This window comes from Pseudorasbora parva, chromosome 25 (genome assembly GCF_024679245.1).
Source record: "Pseudorasbora parva isolate DD20220531a chromosome 25, ASM2467924v1, whole genome shotgun sequence".
In the NCBI taxonomy this organism is placed as follows: Eukaryota; Metazoa; Chordata; class Actinopteri; order Cypriniformes; family Gobionidae; genus Pseudorasbora; species Pseudorasbora parva.
The window spans coordinates 23084533-23103277 of NC_090196.1; the positions used below are offsets into that span (position 1 = coordinate 23084533).

The 18745-nt window shown below is 37.9% G+C and overlaps 1 protein-coding gene across 1 annotated transcript in view; it reads left to right on the plus strand.

The window, feature by feature from the left end:
- The first annotated feature begins 483 nt into the window (after positions 1–483).
- Positions 484–18745, plus strand: part of fa2h (fatty acid 2-hydroxylase) — a 35670-nt gene continuing 17408 nt past the window's right edge. Inside the window, exon 1 of the mRNA XM_067436520.1 lies at positions 484–880. Coding sequence (XP_067292621.1) covers positions 599–880 — 282 coding nt within the window. The 5' untranslated portion in view covers positions 484–598. The remainder of the gene's footprint in view (positions 881–18745) is intronic.

Sequence of the window (18745 nt, forward strand, 5' to 3'; positions counted from 1 at the left end):
GTCTTGCTGAATAATTCCCCAGATCAATTTAACAGCCAAATGACCAGGATGGGAAACCAGTAGCGCTTTTTTGTCAGCTCAAATTAAATTAACACCTTAAAAAAAAAAAAAAGTCTGATCAGGTCACGTCGCACGGTGCCATAAAACGCTATTGACAGCGACAGCCTATCTAAAGTCGCACCCTGTGTGCAAACACAACGACCGGGTTATGACAGCAACGCCCAGACAAAGGAAGTAGCCTACAATGAGCAAGTATCGATTGTTTACGTCAGTCAAATTTAGGCATACATAATTTAGAATAAAATAAAACGAAGCAAACAAACAGAAAAACTTTCGTGTGAAGAATAAACTCGAAAAAACGAGTATTATAACGTTTGCCACACTTGCAGGACGCGCAACAGGTGCTCAAATCAGCAGTGACTGCGTCATGAATTATTCATGAGATGCTTAATGAGCAGGCCGTCTATGAACTCTGTTCAGGCTCGAAGTCGAAAGTCAGTAGTTGTAGACCACAATCGCTGGAGAAAGTCAGTGGGGGTCCCACCTGTGTGCCTGCCTTTCTCTATCCTCTTGTGGACACCCCTACATTAATAATAAAATGTCGCCTTCGGTGTCCCCTCGCTTTTTTTCTGAAAAGGAGGTAGCCAAACATTGCACTAAGGATTCGTGCTGGGTGTTGTTAGGGACGCGCGTGTACGATGTGACAGGGTTCCTTCGAATGCACCCGGGCGGAGAGGCGCTCATCCTCCGCCGGTCCGGCAAGGACATCAGCCGGGAGATCGACGGACCCCCACACCGGCACTCGGAGAACGCCCGGAGGTGGATGGAGCAGTACTACATCGGTGAACTCGACAGAGACAGCACAGATAAAGATACGGAGGTAAGTCCCGAAATAGCAACAGAAAGTTACTCAGATAGTCACAAGCACTAGGCTATATGAGGAAGTCTAACGCAACTCACATTTTAACATGTCACACTTTGGTTTAGACTAGGCTACAAACACAAACAAGCTAGAAAAGTGACTTCCGAGTAATACATTTTTAATAGGCTAGCGTTGTCAGATTTGAGAAACTTTCTTTCGAGTCGGTTCTTTTCAATGAATCTGTGGAAAAGAATCATTCTGACTCGGTCCGAACAGTTCTCCAGCCATCATCAACTCGCTGAACCGAGAAATAAAACAGCCTACTGAAAATATATTAACGACTTAATTGCCCACATGGATCAGAATGTTTTTTATAAATATAGTTTTATTAAAACTTTTTTTTTGTTGTTGTTGCCGTGTCCTTACTGAGAATAAAATTTTACTTTTGTGTTGCTTAATTTCAAATTATGTTTAGGTTCTAAATGACTACAAACTAGTCTCATAATAATACAAAAAATTAATACGTTTTATCGGAGAACCTGATAAAAGTACTATATTTGCTATATATATGCACATTTTAGAACAAAACATGACATTAATTGCGATGACGCAATTAATGTCAGGACGTAATCCGATTTTTAAAAAAAAAAATCGATTTAGGCAATTTCCAACCATTTTTTAACCTGTTTAGTAAATTTAAGGGAATTGTTTTCATTTGCGTGAATATAAAATCTTTGAAAACAATGGAATAATAAGTCGTGACAATTATTATAGTTGTGATATATTTGTGTGTCGTGTCAGCAGATGGTGAGTGATATTCCAGTGAGGGCTCTCATTAGATAAACAAGCTTTCTGTGTCTGCTTTCCTCTCTTCTGTTACTCCCTATGGAACGGGTGGGTGGGGGGGTCCTGCTTTATGTATTATACTCATTTTTATATCTTGTCATATGTAAAACTGTTTTTGCCAGTCTTTTATTGCCACTATTATACTGTAATATTGGCACTGTTATAGCCTACAGCAATAAACATATTGATATGAGATATGTACTGACTAAAAGCTCAAAGTGCAGAAAAGGGTGGATATTTTTTAAAAAGCAGGAGGTATAAACGAGTAGGCTTGCGGGTGTGTGTGTGTGTGTGTGTGTGTGTGTGTGTGTGTGTGTGTGTGTGTGTGTGTGTGTGTGTGTGTGTGCGTGTGTGTGTGTGTGTGTGTGTGTGACAATCAAACCGGTCTGTCTTGTCTAAGTGGTGGCATGTACTCAGACACGACCCATAACACAATAGCTGAGAGAAGGAACATTTCCACACCACTTCAGGTTTCATGGAGTACTGTCAGCATTTGAGAGGGTTCACATGAAGTATCATTGTGGTCACTTTACACTTCTACATGTGTTTTCTGAATGAAATTGAGCTTCATTTGTTTTCTGGTATCTTGGACAAATTCAACTGTACATGCGCATCAAATGAGGGAGTGTTAAAGGAACTGTATGTAAGACATGTATTTCAATCAATTAGAAAATGGCCCTGATATGTCACTAGGCATTAATAAATCATGCTAATTTCAAATACTTATATCACTGACAACAGTAGTCCGGCTAGGATGTTGTCATTTCAATGTTGTTGTTGCAGCCCTCAACTGATGTTGTTGACATGTTGTGTTTTGGCCTGAAGCTCCACCCTCCACCTATCAACCAATCATGAAGTCAGTAGTGTCTCAGCATCCGGGTTGCCAGATCTGCTCTAGTTACCACAGCTGCAGCTACAAACGTTTCTGTTGATCCTGCAGCCTATCTGGCAACCTCGAGTCAGGGGGAGGGAGAGAGGGGATAGTGATCGCAGTACCAGTTTTGGCCTCACAATCTACTTCCTTTAAAAGTTGCATTGTACATTGTTGTGATTGGTTAGAAAATGTATACACTGAAAAAAATGGCATGCATTGAAATTGTTGTTTGATGCTAGTCAGACACTAATGTTATCAAACATTTCAAAGTAATCGCTTCAATTTTTATTTGGTTATTCATAATTCATTCATTCATCTAATTTTTTTATTGCAGATTGTTCAGAAGTTGATGTTTATTCTGCCCATTATAGTACAAATGTTCAGGGTTTTTACATTCAAAACTGTAAATATTCTTGCTGAAAATGTATTAAGGAATTTTGAATTACTTTTCAGGTCTGGAAAAGTCATGGAAATTAAAATAAATAAAAAAAGTTTTGTAGTTAATATTTAGGCCTGGTTTCACAGATGAGGCTTAGATTAAGTCAGGATTAGTTAAATTAAAGGTAGGATAGTTAACAATTGGTTAAAAAACTTTTTTTCCAAACTTGTTTAAATGTTCTTTATATATCAATACATAATTAAAATGTAAGTACTCTAAAAAAGAAAGTATAAAAATTGAGTGTCTGTAGACCTCTCACGACTGTTTTAAGGACAGCTCATTATTTCCATTCACTCCACCTTCTCCCTTCTGGGCTATTTCCAAAGCCACGCCCCCAAAATACATGAACTCGCCTCACCAACCAATCAGCTGGAAGACGCATTATTGACCTGAGAGGAGCGGTGTGCATGTAGTCACATCATGTCAGAATCACATGTAATAAAATATCTAACTTTATCAGTATGAATATAAACAAATAAGATGTCTTTCAGTACTCACTATCAAGCTAGAATACCGATACTGGTAAAGTTTAAAATATATTTCTGTTTAATTCGGTAATAAGCTAGTTATAAGGCAAAGCTTAAAACGGGTAGCATTGATAATCCCCCCCCCCCCCCCAAAAAAAAAAAACATCAGTTATACTGTGATGAAGATGAATTTCCTGTTAGATTCATAACATATACTGTTTTGCATGTAAGAGTTTCCATGATGAAAGCATTGTTGATTAGTAGCTAAAGCTCCTGGATGCGGTGTACTAGCTTTTACACATGCATTTTGTTATCTAAAGTTAAATTTTGCGCAATTCAACACGACAGCTATCAACTTGAACTAAGCATATTTAGTATTTATCATCTCTACTAATGGCTAAGTGTATAATATTGTAACTTTATGCTAAGTAATGTTATGCTATATTAGGCAGCTACATGTGCTAGTGATACATGCTTCATGAAAACATAAACCGAAAAAATGTATAATCAAAATGAAAGATTACCTGTCCAGCAGAAATACAGCCATGAGTCATTTTTCAGCCCCTTTAGGTCCCTCAGTTCTCGACATCGTTGGAAAGCCACGCTGATATTTACTCACGTTTGATTTCTTTGTTTATCCAAAGATTTCTTGTGCATTGCCTTTATATGTAGGCCTACTGTCTTCCTTTTTTTTTGGATTGTTTGCCATCGCTCACTGCAAAACCCGGCACCGTGCATTTTGAATGCTTTTGCTCTTCCTAGGGGTGTGCGGCGCACGTGTGGGCAGAACCTGTAGCGAAAGTGGTGGTTGCCATGGTAGCGAGAGAGCGTTACAGTCGCCCAAGCCAATCATTTATTTCGTCCTAAATGAAAATAATAAGCGGTGTTTATTGCAGATTAAACAGTCTAGAGTTACTTGATTTTTATACTCTCTTTTTCAGAGTACTTACATTTTGATTATGTATTGACATATAAAGAAAGTTCAAACAAATTTGGACAAAAGTGTTTAAGATCATTCCTACCTACCCTACCTTTAAGACATTTAAAGTGATAGTTCACCCAAAAATGAAAATTCTGTCATTTACTCACCCTCAAGTTGTTCCAAACCTGAATGTTTGTCCTGCTGTACACAAAGGAAAATATCTGGAAGATTGCAACCAAACAGATCTCACACCCCCATTGGCTACCATAGTATTTTTGTTCCCTACTATGGTAATCAATGGGCGGTGAGATCTTTGATTTTTGCGTGAACTCTCCGTTTTAAGTATAGCTTTTATAAATGTCTTAGAAAAAAAGTGCATCTTGAGACGAAACAATGCCACTGACCTATTTTAAGAAATGTCAGCTCAAGTTGATTTCAGTTAAAATGGTTCAAGCATGCATTTTAGTCTGAGACTAGACATAAACATTTTTCTTAACCAAAGCCTTTAAAGGGAAATTTTACCCAAAAATGAATCCTCAAGTCATCCTAGGTGTATATGACACTATTCTCTCAGATGAATACAATCAGTAATATTAAAAATATCCTGGCTCTTCCAAGCTTTATAATTGCAGTGAATGGCTGTTTCTGTTTTGAAATCCATAAACGTAATTCATTAATAAAGGCCTCTGATGAAAAATATCCATATTTAAAACTTTATAAACTGTAAATCTCTAACTTCTGCTAACTGTCGTGTTCACGGGAGACTGGCGTTCCAGAGTAGGACATAGTAAATCATGGGCTAATTTTTAGTTTTGGGTGAAGTATCTCTTTAAAGAACTGATGACATCATTGATTATTGCTAAACCCCCATTGCTGTAATCATTTAGCATGTTTGTTGTAAAGCAGGAGTGTTTTTGTATGTGATATATCAAATGAGTGTGTGTATTTGCAAGGAGTCCGCAGATTTGAGTCCTCTTTGACACTGCACATTGCCTACATTTGATGTTGAATTTAACTTCGAGGCTTTTAGTCACCCGCCATGAAACGCGTTAAAGTCCTTTCTTAGCAGCTTTGATTGGAGTGTAAACAGTCTAATCCTTTTAAAAGTGTAAAGACTTGAGTCCCCAGCACTAAACACAAGGGCCCTATGCCTGAGATATTACTTCTATTTCCACATAGTTCCACAGGCATGTTTTAACACCCTCAGGAGACATATCCTGCTGTAGTACAGGGTATTTTGATTTTACATTTTTATTAATTTATAGTGATTTCAGACTACAGGGAAGTTATGGAGATTTAATCTTTAAAAAATCAGCTAAAAGTTATTGAGCTACTAATGGTTGCCGAGTATTTGTTTGTGTCTCAGGATTTTTTTCCCCCAATGCAAAATATTACAATTTTTTCCCTAGAGCAAAAGTGAGTTTGTGATTTGCAATTTATCAGACATATCTGATATCAGAGTATGGCGTACATTTTTAAATGCAAAATCCTCTTTAGATAGTGAGTTACCAGCTATTGAGTATTTTTCTTTCAGAGGTGTTTTTATTTTGGATTATTTTATTGCAAAATATCAGAAATAAATGCAATTTTCAGACATTTGGTATCTTATATATATACACTACCGCTCAAAAGTTTGGAGTCATGTTAAACGTTTTTTATTTTTAGAGAAATTAACTTTTATTCAGCAAGTACACACTGTGACAGTAAAGACATTTATAATGTTACAAGATGTTTTTATTTCAAATAAATGCTTTATTCATCATATAATTGAGAACACGTTCCACAAATATTGAACTGATAATAATGAATGTTCCTTGAGCAGTATATTAGAATATCTCAAGGGTCATGTGACACTGGAGACTGGAGTAATGATGCTAAAAATTCAGCTTTGATCACAGGAATAAATTACATTTTAAAATATTTTCAAATAGAAAACATTATTTAGAAATATTTCACGATATTACTGTTTTACTGTAATTTTATTTATTGTAATTTTTGATCAAGTGAATTCAGTTTTGGAGTGTATGAGACTCTTTTTCAAAAACATTAAAAAAGTTGTGTATATATTCTCCCTGGTACTATTTTGATAGAATTTGATATGCATTTAAGGGATATCTGTGTTTGATTTGAAGTCTTATCATTTCCTTTTTTCCCCAAGGAGCACATATGGCTCCTAAATTTAAAAAAAAAGTAATGCGTCGTTAACTTTAGAGGAAGGCAATGAAAATGTATCAAATAATGTGTTTTGTTTTCCTTAATAATGGAATACAAGGAGACATTTACATGCAAAATGGTTACATTTATTACAAAAACACACCAGGTTTTTAAATTATTATGCTTCAAACTGTATTTAATAATTATCTAAATATTTATTCATAATGTGTGACTTTTAACTCGAAAAACACCAGAACTCTTTTGAAATGTATGTTATACTATTGCCTGCTGCTCATGCAAAAAGATGAGATAAAATATGCTCTTTTATAACCATCTATCATATATTACAATAATATTGTCAAATTATGTCAATGTACTTTATGGTGTTTATATTATAAACACCATAAAGTAACATTGACATAATTTGACAATAGAGCGTAAGCAGTCATTAAATGGTTAGTTTACCCAAAAATGAAAATTACTCCATGATCTAAGCCAAGTTTGCACCACAGGAAATTTCCGTGAACTCTGTGGCTTTTATATGCAAACGGAATAACAGATGATGTAGCAGACATTTTCACACATAAAGTGCTAGAGGCTCACTCCACGACATCCTTCCTCCTACCTTTGCACTAACGTTAGTCATGCGCAGTTGGTCTCGAGTCCGAGTCTCGAGTACAAATCACTGAAATATTTCCCTCAAAACGGCCCTGCTTGTAAGGTTGTACTTTTTCAAAGTTCAGGAACTTTCGGGTGGGACTTGGGCGCTGAACATGCTTATTGGTTGAGCTTGCACAGCATTTTATTTCATCCTAAAAATCTGTTGTGTTGTGTAAAGTAAGAGTTGTTTACTATTCAAATCAACAATGGAGTTAAAAAATATAACCGATGGAATGAGAACGAGGTTCGGACTTTATAAAGTTTAATGGCAGAGGACGAAATCCACTGGGCTCTGGAAAGTCGTGTGCAGTCCTATGTCACCAGACTAATCTTCATGGTACTTTAGACCGCAATGGAAACGCAGACAGCAATAGGTCTGAGGGAAAATGAGTACCTGGGAAAAAAAGTTCCTGGGAAAAATTGTTCCAAGTAATTTTGGTGGAAATGGGGCTTTACTGATCCTCAAGTCATCCTAGGTGTACATGACATTCTTCTTTCAGATGAATACAATCAGAGTTATATTAGAAAGTCCTGGCTCTTCCAAGCTTCATAATGGCAGTGATTGTTGTTCTGTTTTTGAAGTCCATAAAAGTGCATCTGTCCTAAAAGTGGGGTGGATTAGCCAGTATTTTTTTTTTTTTTAAATATAACTCAGACTGTATTTGTCTAAAATGAGAATGACAGTGGGTATGTAAAGTATTCAGACCCCCTTACATTTTTCACTCTTTATATATTGCAGCCATTTGCTAAAATCATTTAAGTTCTTTTTTTTTCTCATTGATGTACACACAACTCCCCATATTGACAAAAACAAAACGAAATTGTTGACACTTTTTTAAAAAACAGATTTATAAAAAAAGAAATACTGAAATATCACATGGTCCTAAGTATTTAGACCCTTTGCTCAGTATTTAGTAGAAGCTCCCTTTTGATCTAATACAGCCATACTAATACAGTATGTATAAGAGTCTTTTTGGGAAAGATGCAACAAGTTTTTCACACCTGGATTTGGGGATTCACTGCCATTGCTCCTTGCAGATCCTCTCCAGTTCAGTCATGTTGGATGATAAATGCTGGTGGACAGCCATTTTCAGGTCTCTCCAGAGATGCTCAATTGGGTTTAATTCAGGGCTCTGGCTGGGCCATTCAAGAACAGTGTCGGAGTTGTTGTGAAGCCACTCCTTCATTATTTTAGCTGTGTGCTTAGGGTCATTGTTTTGTTGGAAGGTGAACCTTCGGCCCAGTCTGAGGTCTTGAGCACTCTGGAGAAGGTTTTCGTCCAGGATATTCCTGTACTTGGCTGCATTCATCTTTCCCTCGATTGCAACCAGTCGCCCTGTCCCTGCAGCTGAAAATCACCCCCACAGCATGATGCTGCCACCACCATGCTTTACTGTTGGTATAGTATTGGATAGGTGATAAGCAGTGCATGGTTTTCTCCACACATACAGCTTAGAATTAAGGCCAAAAAGTTCTATATTGGTCTCATCAGACCAGAGAATCTTATTTTTCACCATCTTGGAGTCCTTCAGTTGTTTTTTTATCAAACTTTCATGTGTCGTGCACTAAGAAGAGGCTTCCGTCGGGCCACTCTGATATAAAGCCCCGACTGGTGGAGGGTTGCAGTGATGGTTGACTTTCTACAACTTTCTCCCATCTCCCGACTGCATCTCTGGAGCTCAGCCACAGTGATCTTTGGGTTCTTCTTTACCTCTCTCACCAAGGCTCTTCTCCCCCGATAGTTCAGTTTGGCCGGACGGCCAGCTCTAGGAAGGGTTCTGGTTGTCCCAAACGTCTTACATTTACATTTAAGGATTATGAGGCCACTGTGCTCTTAGGAACCTTAAGTGCAGCAGATTTTTTTTGTAACCTTAGGCCAGATCTGTGCCTTGCCACAATTCTGTCTCTGAGCCCTTTAGGCAGTTCCTTTGATCTCATTTGCTCTGACATGCACTGTGAGCTGTAAGGTCTTATATAGATAGGTGTGTGGCTTTCCTAATCAAGTCAAATCAAATCAGTATAATCAAACACAGCTGGACTCAAATGAAGGTGTGAACCATCTCAAGGATAATCAGAAGAAATTAACAGCACCTCACCAATGAGTGTCTCACCAATGGGGCTGAATACTTTAGACCATGTGATATTTAAGTTTTTCTTTTTTAATAGATCTGCAAAAATGTCAACAATTGTGTTTTTCTGTCATGGGGTGCTGTGCACATTACATTAATGAGAAAAAAACAAACTTAAATAATTTTAGCAAATGACTGCAAATAACAAAGAGTGAAAAATGTAAGGAAATCTGAATACTTTTCGTACCGACTGCACACCAGGATGGTTTGAGGATGAGTTAGTCATAGAGTAATTTTCATTTTTGGGTGAATTTAATGGAATTTAGACCGAATCCTGGCTTAATCTAAGCCTTGTTTGTGAAAATTTTGACTTTCATAAATTTCATAAAACTGAATTTTTTGGGACTTTAAGGATGAGCAGGGTCTATTTTTATTCACATACATGCCTCTAAAAATATATTCACAGTTTGTTCACATATTCTTTGTCGCAAATACATGTTGAGCCCTGGATTTCTAAATAGATCTTATGAAAATCCTGTGCATTTCCGCCTCACATTTGAGGGACTTCTCGAACAGAAGACAGCCCTAAACCAGTGCGATCTACAAAAGTTCAGTAAAGTTTTATCATCGTTATCATGTTTTTTTAAAAATAATTTTTATTACACACTGCTTTTTAAACAAGCCTCTCTCTGACTCATGATATTAGTCACATATTGCTATTAAATTCTGAAAAACTGGCTAGACCTGCTGTACATTTTGAAAACTTGGAAGTATTCGCAGCATTATGACATTGCAAAAGCAAATTCAAAGGCCTCGGTCAAGTGTCAAAAACAAACGTCCAAGAAAACTGGGGGAGGGGGGTCGTCTGTCTCTTTTGCTTATTGATTGCTCATGAAACCAGCTGGACCTGCTGACTAGGTGCGGGGGCTGTTGTCCATTTGCTCATATCAAGTGAAGGTATGACAAGGCGATGACCTGTTATGGGCGTGTTGCCAGTGATGTAATGACAAAACGGTTCCTCTTCTTGAGCAAGCATAAATTTGAATGAGGAGATAAAAATGAGATAAACATGAATACAGCAATTCATGTCTAGGTAAATGGTTCTTAGGCTTATACGTGTATATGTTCTTTATGAAACAACTGGCCTTGTGGCTGTGAGTTACCATGTAACTAGAATGGTAAGATCATAATGGTCATTGTAAACCATAGTATCGCTTCCATTCAATTCATAACTCTGTACAGAGGTGAAAGGACAAAGGCTTCCTTAGCATCTTTATTTAAGGTTGTTTTTGTGGCACGTGTCATCTTACGTAATGCCCACGCACTCACTCCCATATGCTCTGACACATGCACTTTTATACTTATGACTGAAGATTGTTGGCTGTTTTTAGGCTTAAGGTTTATTGTTTTCCATGACAGAGATTTTCCGCTTTACAGGACTAAATCATTTTTTATTATATTATATTTTGTGTTAGATGATAAAGGTTGTAAAATGCAAATTCTCCTTTTGTCCCTAATTTTACAATTAAATATCCAATATTGACCGATACAATAAATACAATTTCACTCATTTTTACAGATATCCTAGTCCAAAATGAAACATTTGGTCAGAATGATGGGTTAGTTGCCTGCTGATTTTTGAGAATAATGTGTAAGACAGAGGCATGAATCTCTGGAATGTTTCCTTTCTGAGGATATGAATCTCATTTCTCCTTCAATAGCCTTTTTGTTTTCCATGGCATCAGCCACAAAGCAGCTTGCCAAACTTCAACAAGGGCCATTTTGGTTGTGAATGCTCAATACAGTGAAATTCCCTGAAATTCCTTTCATAATGTCTCGTGGTTGTGATTGGACCCATGGCAGATCGACCCCTGGTACAGCCAAAATGACGGGGGTGCCGCACAAGAGGCAGGTCCCGTTCTATGCTAGAAGGTGCAAGCACCTAAAACGAATGCAAGGGCACTCTCACATTAATACTATATTAATATCATATTGGAGAAACTGATTTACCAATGCTCCAGTGTGTATTTGTGTCCGCGCCTCAGGGTTTCTGTTTACAATGTGTTTTCAGCGTTGAGCAGTGAAACCAATCACAGACATGTCTGTTGATTTCTTGAACGCAATGGCCAATCAGAAGTTAGTCAGAATCCACTCACTGCTCAAAACGACAAAGTTTTTGTTCAGTGCTGCATTGTGCATGTTTGTGAATCCTCTCATTATAAAAATGTGTTAAAGTGTAGTCACTATGTAAATATGAGATTAATTATGCAGTGTAGTCTGCTTTATTGATTAAAACAAACTTTGTGATCTTGTGATAGTGAGTCTGAGATGAGTGACAGCTGTTTAGTGATTTTTAAATGGAGTGCACTGCGCGTTTATGCCAATTAACATAATTTTAGTCTACTTTAGATTACAATGTTTATGATAACAAGTTAAAATCAACAAAAAATAAAAATGGGATAAGTTGGACACTAAATGTTTAAATGTTAGCGGCATCTAGTGGTGAGGTTATGAATTGCAACCGCCCCCCGCTCACCCCTCCCTTTCAAATCAATAGAGAAGATATGGTGGCAGAGGGCAAAAATGTCGTCGTCAGCAGAGAGCGGGTAGTGCACTGTAGAGCAGTTTGTCCATTCAGGGCTACTGTAGAAACATTATGGCGCAAAATGGATACTTCACTGTAAGGGGACCCGCAGTGTATATAAATACAAATGGTTTATTATGTAAGGTCTTTATACACCACTGAAAACAGTTATGTATATTTTATTGCATTTCTGTCAATAGACCCTCATAGATATTACACACTGCACCTTTTAAATACAGCACTATAACACGTTACGCATGTATTAGTTTTTCCATTAGCATTCGCCATGTATATGTTTTGGGAAAAATCAGTGAAAGCATGAGTTAATGACACTTCGTTGGAGACATTAATGTCTGTGTAAAATTCTATAATAGCTTTTTTAGAACCTCTTTACTGGCAACACTAACACTCTATGCTTGGTTTTTGCTTTTTTAAACTGTAAGTAAAGTGCTTGAAATAAATTGAAACTTTGTCTTTTCTGTTATATTGCTACTTCTTTTAAAAGAAACAATTGCTAGGGCTGTAATCTATAGCATTATTAATTTGCAATCATTTACGTTTAGGTATGTCCTTTTCCTTTATACTTACAAATAGGGATGACAAGTAAGAGTCTAGTCTATTGGAATTTATTTTTTAGTCGATTTGTATTGTTTGATTCCTGTGCGATTTTTGTTTGTTTGTCATCAGCATTTATTTACTTCATACTTAACATTGAGCACTATTCATTCAAGTTTTTGCTATCTAAAATCTCACCTAGGGCACCGACACAGCCTGGGTTGTCCCTGATGGGATCCCATATTGGAGCAGTGTAGTTTGTGCAATATTGTAAGTACACCAATAACCACAAGATGTTAGGATGAATAGGTATCCTCTGGTGTGAGAACTGTTTACTGTGGGCTGCTATGCCGACAGGGACGGCTTCAGTCTTAGTTCCTCCAGTGTCATCAAAACGCTTCGCTTTGTAACCCTCCATTCTCTTTCCCCAAGGAGACCGTGTCAGACGTGGTGAATTTCACCTTGAGAGCACAAGGCATTTGGGAGCCAAAGGTCCAATCATAGGACATGCTCAGAATTTCTCACTGATAGATTATAATTTAGGTCACTCACTGATAGAATACACACAGATGGTTCGGCCACCATCGGTCCCTAATGCAGCAAAGGTTTGCTCATTAATTGCATCAAGGTACCAGACGGGCCCCAGGAGAGCAGCATGCTGGGTACAAAGTCATAAGCCTGGTGTCACCAGGAGACTCCTGTTACCTTGGCTCTGAGTGGAACCTGGGAATCTCTCAATTGGTAATTTAGAAAAACATACTACATACACGGGGGCGGCAGTGGCTCAGTGGTTCATGTAGGTTGTCTACAAACCAGAAGGTTGGTGGTTCGATCCCCGGTTCCACCTGACCAAGTGTCGAAGTGTCCATGAGCAAGACACCTAACCCCAGCTGCTCCCGATGAGCTGGATGGCGCCTTACATGGCTGACATCGCTGTCGGTGTATGAATGGGTGAATGTGAGGCAAAATGTAAAGCGCTTTGGATAAAAGCGCTATATAAATGCAGTCCATTTACATACTAGGGTATAGGTTTTTAAATGCTTCCTGGAGACCAACTAACACTTTTCCGTAACTTTTGTCAGTAAGTTGAAGCAAAAGAGGAAAATCACTGCTTAAACTTAAAATGTATTCAGAAAGGAAGCTTGCAGGGTTACTTGACTGTGTCAAAGTTCACTCTTACACTCCTAGGAGCCGCACACATGGTTTAGTCTCATGCAAACTAATTGAACTGCTTTAGAATGCATAGTGAATCATTGTGCAAACTGAATCAGTGTGATTCATATAAACCCTGTCTGAATTGTGGCTTCGCAAAGAAAAAGGGTGTATTGTTCTGAAGCTGACACCATGGAAGTTCAGCAGAACCAACATACACATTTAGATGTCGATTTGCTGGAAAATGTACATGTAATATTGATATTGTAAATTGAACATGTCATATTTTCAATAAGCATCTGAATAACCCATTTCTCCGTCTACATGTTGATCTTCTGTTTGAAATCCGATCAATGTGTTAAAAAAGCTTCTTAAAGATCCTAAGATACTAGCCAAAACAAGTTTGACCAGAGAAGGTTAGAGATTTTGGAACAATCAGGTGTCATTCAAAGGATCTTTTGTAGGTTCTTTCTTCTATGACTTCAGTGTTTTGTAACTTTTGTTATTTCAAAAGTGCTTGACTTCAATGTGCTGATGAAGTTTCTAACAGGTTTAGCCAGTAGAGAAGAACCTCATTTGATCAACCCGGAGGAATGACAAATCAATGTCGGAAAACTGTGGTTTAGTTTTAATATAATTATTGATTTTTATAGGCCTCACCTTATCTCATAAGATACATAACCGCATTATATATAATTGTTTGAAGATATTCCTCTTTTTAACAGAAAGGCAGAACTTTTTCTGCTGTGGGAATATTAATTAAAGTTGAGTTTTAACCTTTAAACTACAGTCAAGTCATGCAGGGTATCGCTATACCTCATTTTCATGTGGTCGTTTGTAGCAACTACACTAATGAAATGTTAAACATTTTGATACCAATTTCATAGCAAAAGCAAATCTCTGATTTAAACACGTTTTTGTATTTAAAAGGTAAAATATGAATAAAAATAACTTTAAAAAAATCCATTGGACTGCGATTTTTGGGGTCACAAATAATCTCAAAATTGAAAAAGTGCGCAGGATGCACACGTAGCAAAATGATAGTAAATTTTGAATCTGTGAACTTCAGACATGCTAATCCACGCATTTCTAATCTCCTCGCTGATGCTCTTCCTGGATTGAAGGTCTTTACATGTGAGACCGCACTTGAACGCTGAACTCTGTACGATAGGACAAGCTCATGTGTGCAGACCTGCAAATGATTTGTTGTTTGAAGGGAGGGACCTGACAAAATATTATGTTATTGCATGTCGATTATGGCCGCCTTTTACAAGCGAACACCCTTTAAGTTTACCATTTTCAGTTGTTTTTTTTAACCCTTTGCACCATGCAAATACACACACATTTCCTGGTTTAAGTAGTATAGTTTAAAAATCTTTATTCTGACTTAATCGGATGAGAATTGACTGGTATTAGAACAGATCATGCCAAATAGTCACAACAACCTTTGCTCGACTATACCCACCCTTGCCCAAACATCTAATCTTTCTTATATCAGCCAACTCCAGGATAATAAAGCAGACCATTGATGTTAAATCGGGCTTTGTAAATGAGGTGCGGGATTAAGTTAAAGAGAAACATGGATCAAGAAGATTGTCCCAGTATCTGACCCAGCAGGTTCCACCGGTTCTCTGGGTGATGTAGCTTACCAACCAACAACATCTCTGTTTATGGTGAGAGTGGACCGGTCTCGACCCCGCCTACCAGTTTAAATTCCAGATCCACAGATTGGGGATCGGTTTCGACATTTGACTAGTGTCTTTTTCTAGCAATAATAAGCGGTTAAAAACAGATCCTGGACCAGCTTTAAAGAGGAAAGCACAAGAATGAGGCATTGATTTGAATGGCTTTAAATAACTCAGAATTTGAGACCTTTAGTACATTCTGGGTTCAGTACACTTAAGTTCAATCAACAGTATTTATGACGCCCCCCCCCCCCCACACACACACACACACACAAAAAAGAAAAGAAAAAAAGGACACCCACCCTGACTCCTTTTCTTTAAAACAGCAGAAATTTGGGTTACAGTGAGGCGCTTAAAAATAGAAATGCCAATTTGTAAATAGTAAAATACTCACTGCTACAATAGTACTAGATGGCTTACAGATTCACAATTTCACAAATTTACATTTCTGCTTTGCAATCCTTCACTTCTAGTGTAAACCAATTTTCTTTTTCTTTTTTAAAAAGGGCAAGTTGTAATTATTGGTTTTATGGAATATCAACATTATGCCACAAATGCTGTCCTTTAAGTACTGAACTTGGAATATTCCTTTAACCAGAAATACTACAACCAAGCTTGTGCATTTGCGTTAACATGTATTTTTGTTTAGTCATTTACATATGTATCTTGTAGAGCAAGAAGCCTCCCTCTTCTGCTTATATCTCAGGAAGGCTTTACCTTTGACATCCTCACATCATTGTTTTTTTCAACTGTAGTCAAATTAAAACCTAAGCATTCTATATGGAGAATCGGTCAATCTTCATTTATACAAATAACGGCTTTGGGAATTGGACCAGTTGTCGAGGGACTTCTGCCTGCAAATTTACATAAGTGTTGCTCTGAATAACACAAGCCTAATGTTTTATATCTGCCCCAAATCATTGCCACTTCACATGGCTGATGTTTTCGACAGCTTGGAATAGTCCATCAGTTCCTGCCTCTTATCAAGATCACTCCGTCCAACTGTGTATCCTGGCACCGATTGGATAATGGTTAATTATTAACTTGGAAGAATCCTCATGAGTCATGTGACCCTCTTGCCCTGACCACTGTTAAAACAGTTGAGGTAATGCAGTGTAACTTTTTTTTTCAAGGTAGCATCGTTTTTGTTTCTGAAGAACCACTGCAGACTTTCACTCATTTTGTAAGAAATTCCAGAATGATTACTGATAAGGTTGCGGTCAAGACACTAGATCCATGAGCATGAACCTGAGAAGAATTGTTTTATTTTGCAATTCAGCAGCCTAAATCAAGTTATTCTGAAAAGCTTAAAGAAGTGTGTTTAATTTGGAGCTAAGCTCAGCAGGACAGTGCTGAGGATTGGACACCCCTGATCTGAATAACCCCCAATAATGTCAGTCAATGTGAATTTTGACTGTAGCACTTTATTCTACTGGAAACCCATTCTCGTGAAGGTCACAGACTTGGCCAGTTAATGATACTTAAACAAACATCTTGTTTGTTCAAGCATTAGAGGAACAATCACTCAGGTGGAAGTATCCAAACTAGCATCTATGCTTTTAGAAAGATAATTCATACCAAACATCCTCACTTTCCACACCTTTTTTAATACTAAACAGATTTTAAACCATTCCAAGTGTATACAATTTGCTCCTGTTCTCTTACCGAGAACAGTATGGGTGTGTTTTTTCATTGCGTTTGTATTCGGCCACATTTGTTCCTACATCTCTATCTGGGGAATGTGGTGGGTTTGAGCAATTTGAGAAGAGTCACTATCGACTGGGAGGGACTCATTATAGGGCTAAGCTAATTCGGGTTTGGCTATGCGATTCTGATGACCCTGGTGCCCTTTCAAGTGCATGTATCCGACACTCTCAACCCCCAACCGTACCCTTACCGCCACCCCAGCACCATTCGACACACTGCCAGCCCTGTTCGGATTGTGCCAGTCTGAGCCCTCTTCCTCTGTCCTTCACGCTTTTGTTCTCGTAACTCTTTCTGTATGTATGCACGTCTCTGTCATTCAGTGTCCCGGACCCATACTGCTCCATAAAGAACCCTTATTGTTTCCCCAGAGGAATTCTTTCAGCCCCCATGCCTGTCTCTAATGCCGGCCTCCTCCTTGCCCTCATTTTACTTAACATGCATTTTCTGCATTTCGCCACTGTCTAAAATCTCATTGATGACTTTATTTGCAAAACTTAGTTTAAAATACCACCAAAAATCCATAGAAGGATATGGCTGCTTCCATGGATTCCTGTTTTTCCGTTAGATCAGGAATACATCTGGATAGAACACCATGCTCCACGGTTGGCCACGCCCAAATATAGGGTAACTCTGAAAACTTTTCACACCTGGTTGATGCAATATTATTTTTGTCACTATAATAACTATGCTGTCACTTGATTTCAAATGTGCAGTGCAGCTGTCGTAACTTTTCTCCTTTTGATATTTGCATACCACTCCGGAAAATGATAGCGTCTAGGTGTAATGACTTATGTCTGTATTTTCATAAATTTCACTCTGTTGGCCATCATGCAGAGCTCCAGAAATAGTCACACAGTGCTTTCGTTGAATGTCGAAAAGAACAACATCCTGCTATTTCTTTACTTCCTTCTTGTTTTTTTCATATCAATAATGACCTTGCAATACATTTGTGCTCTCTAGACGTCAGCATTGGCCATTACAGTCTGTAACCACTACAAAGGACTGCTAACCTCATCCAACTTTGCTTTATTTTCTCTCAATATCCACTAAAGACAGTTGGACAGCTTCTCTTCTATAAATAAGCACCCTTTTACAAAGTAATTGGATATAATGTAGAATGGTAGGTGGTGGGTTGCGTTGCGTTGCGTGCTTTTACCAAATCGGGATCATGTATTGCAGATTTGTTTAGGTTTAATTAACTGTGAAGAAATATAACAAAGACATAGATGATAAAGATGCATATGAAATGAAAATTGGAAGTGGTGAAGTTGTTTTTTTTTTCTCTCCAGAATTTCCATGGTGAGGGGAGTCTTTGTTGTTTAAAGTGGTCTGACTAGATATGTCCCACTCTCATTTAGGAAAACAATACAACGCTTTGGCTACATGGCCCAGTTTGGGTTTATCCAGTCCTCTGACCGTGGTTCACTTTTAAAAAACTTTTCCTGGGATTGCCTACTAATAATTGTCCAAATGCTAAGCCATATTCACCCACATGGAGTTGGACACATTAGCCCCGTTTCCACCAAAATTACCAGGAACAATTTGTACCAGGAACTTTTTTACAGGACCTTTTCTCCCCCCAGACCTGCAACTGTCTGCGTTTCCACGGCGATCTAAAGTTCCGTGAAGATTATGCAAATAAGTAATTATTCCAACATTATCTTCATAACTTACGAAATAAAGTTTACCCCTCAGAAAAATGAGCTTTTCTCTCTTGTCAACATGAACGCGGCGCGGGCTGTCACGTCATGTAAGGATGCACACTTAAA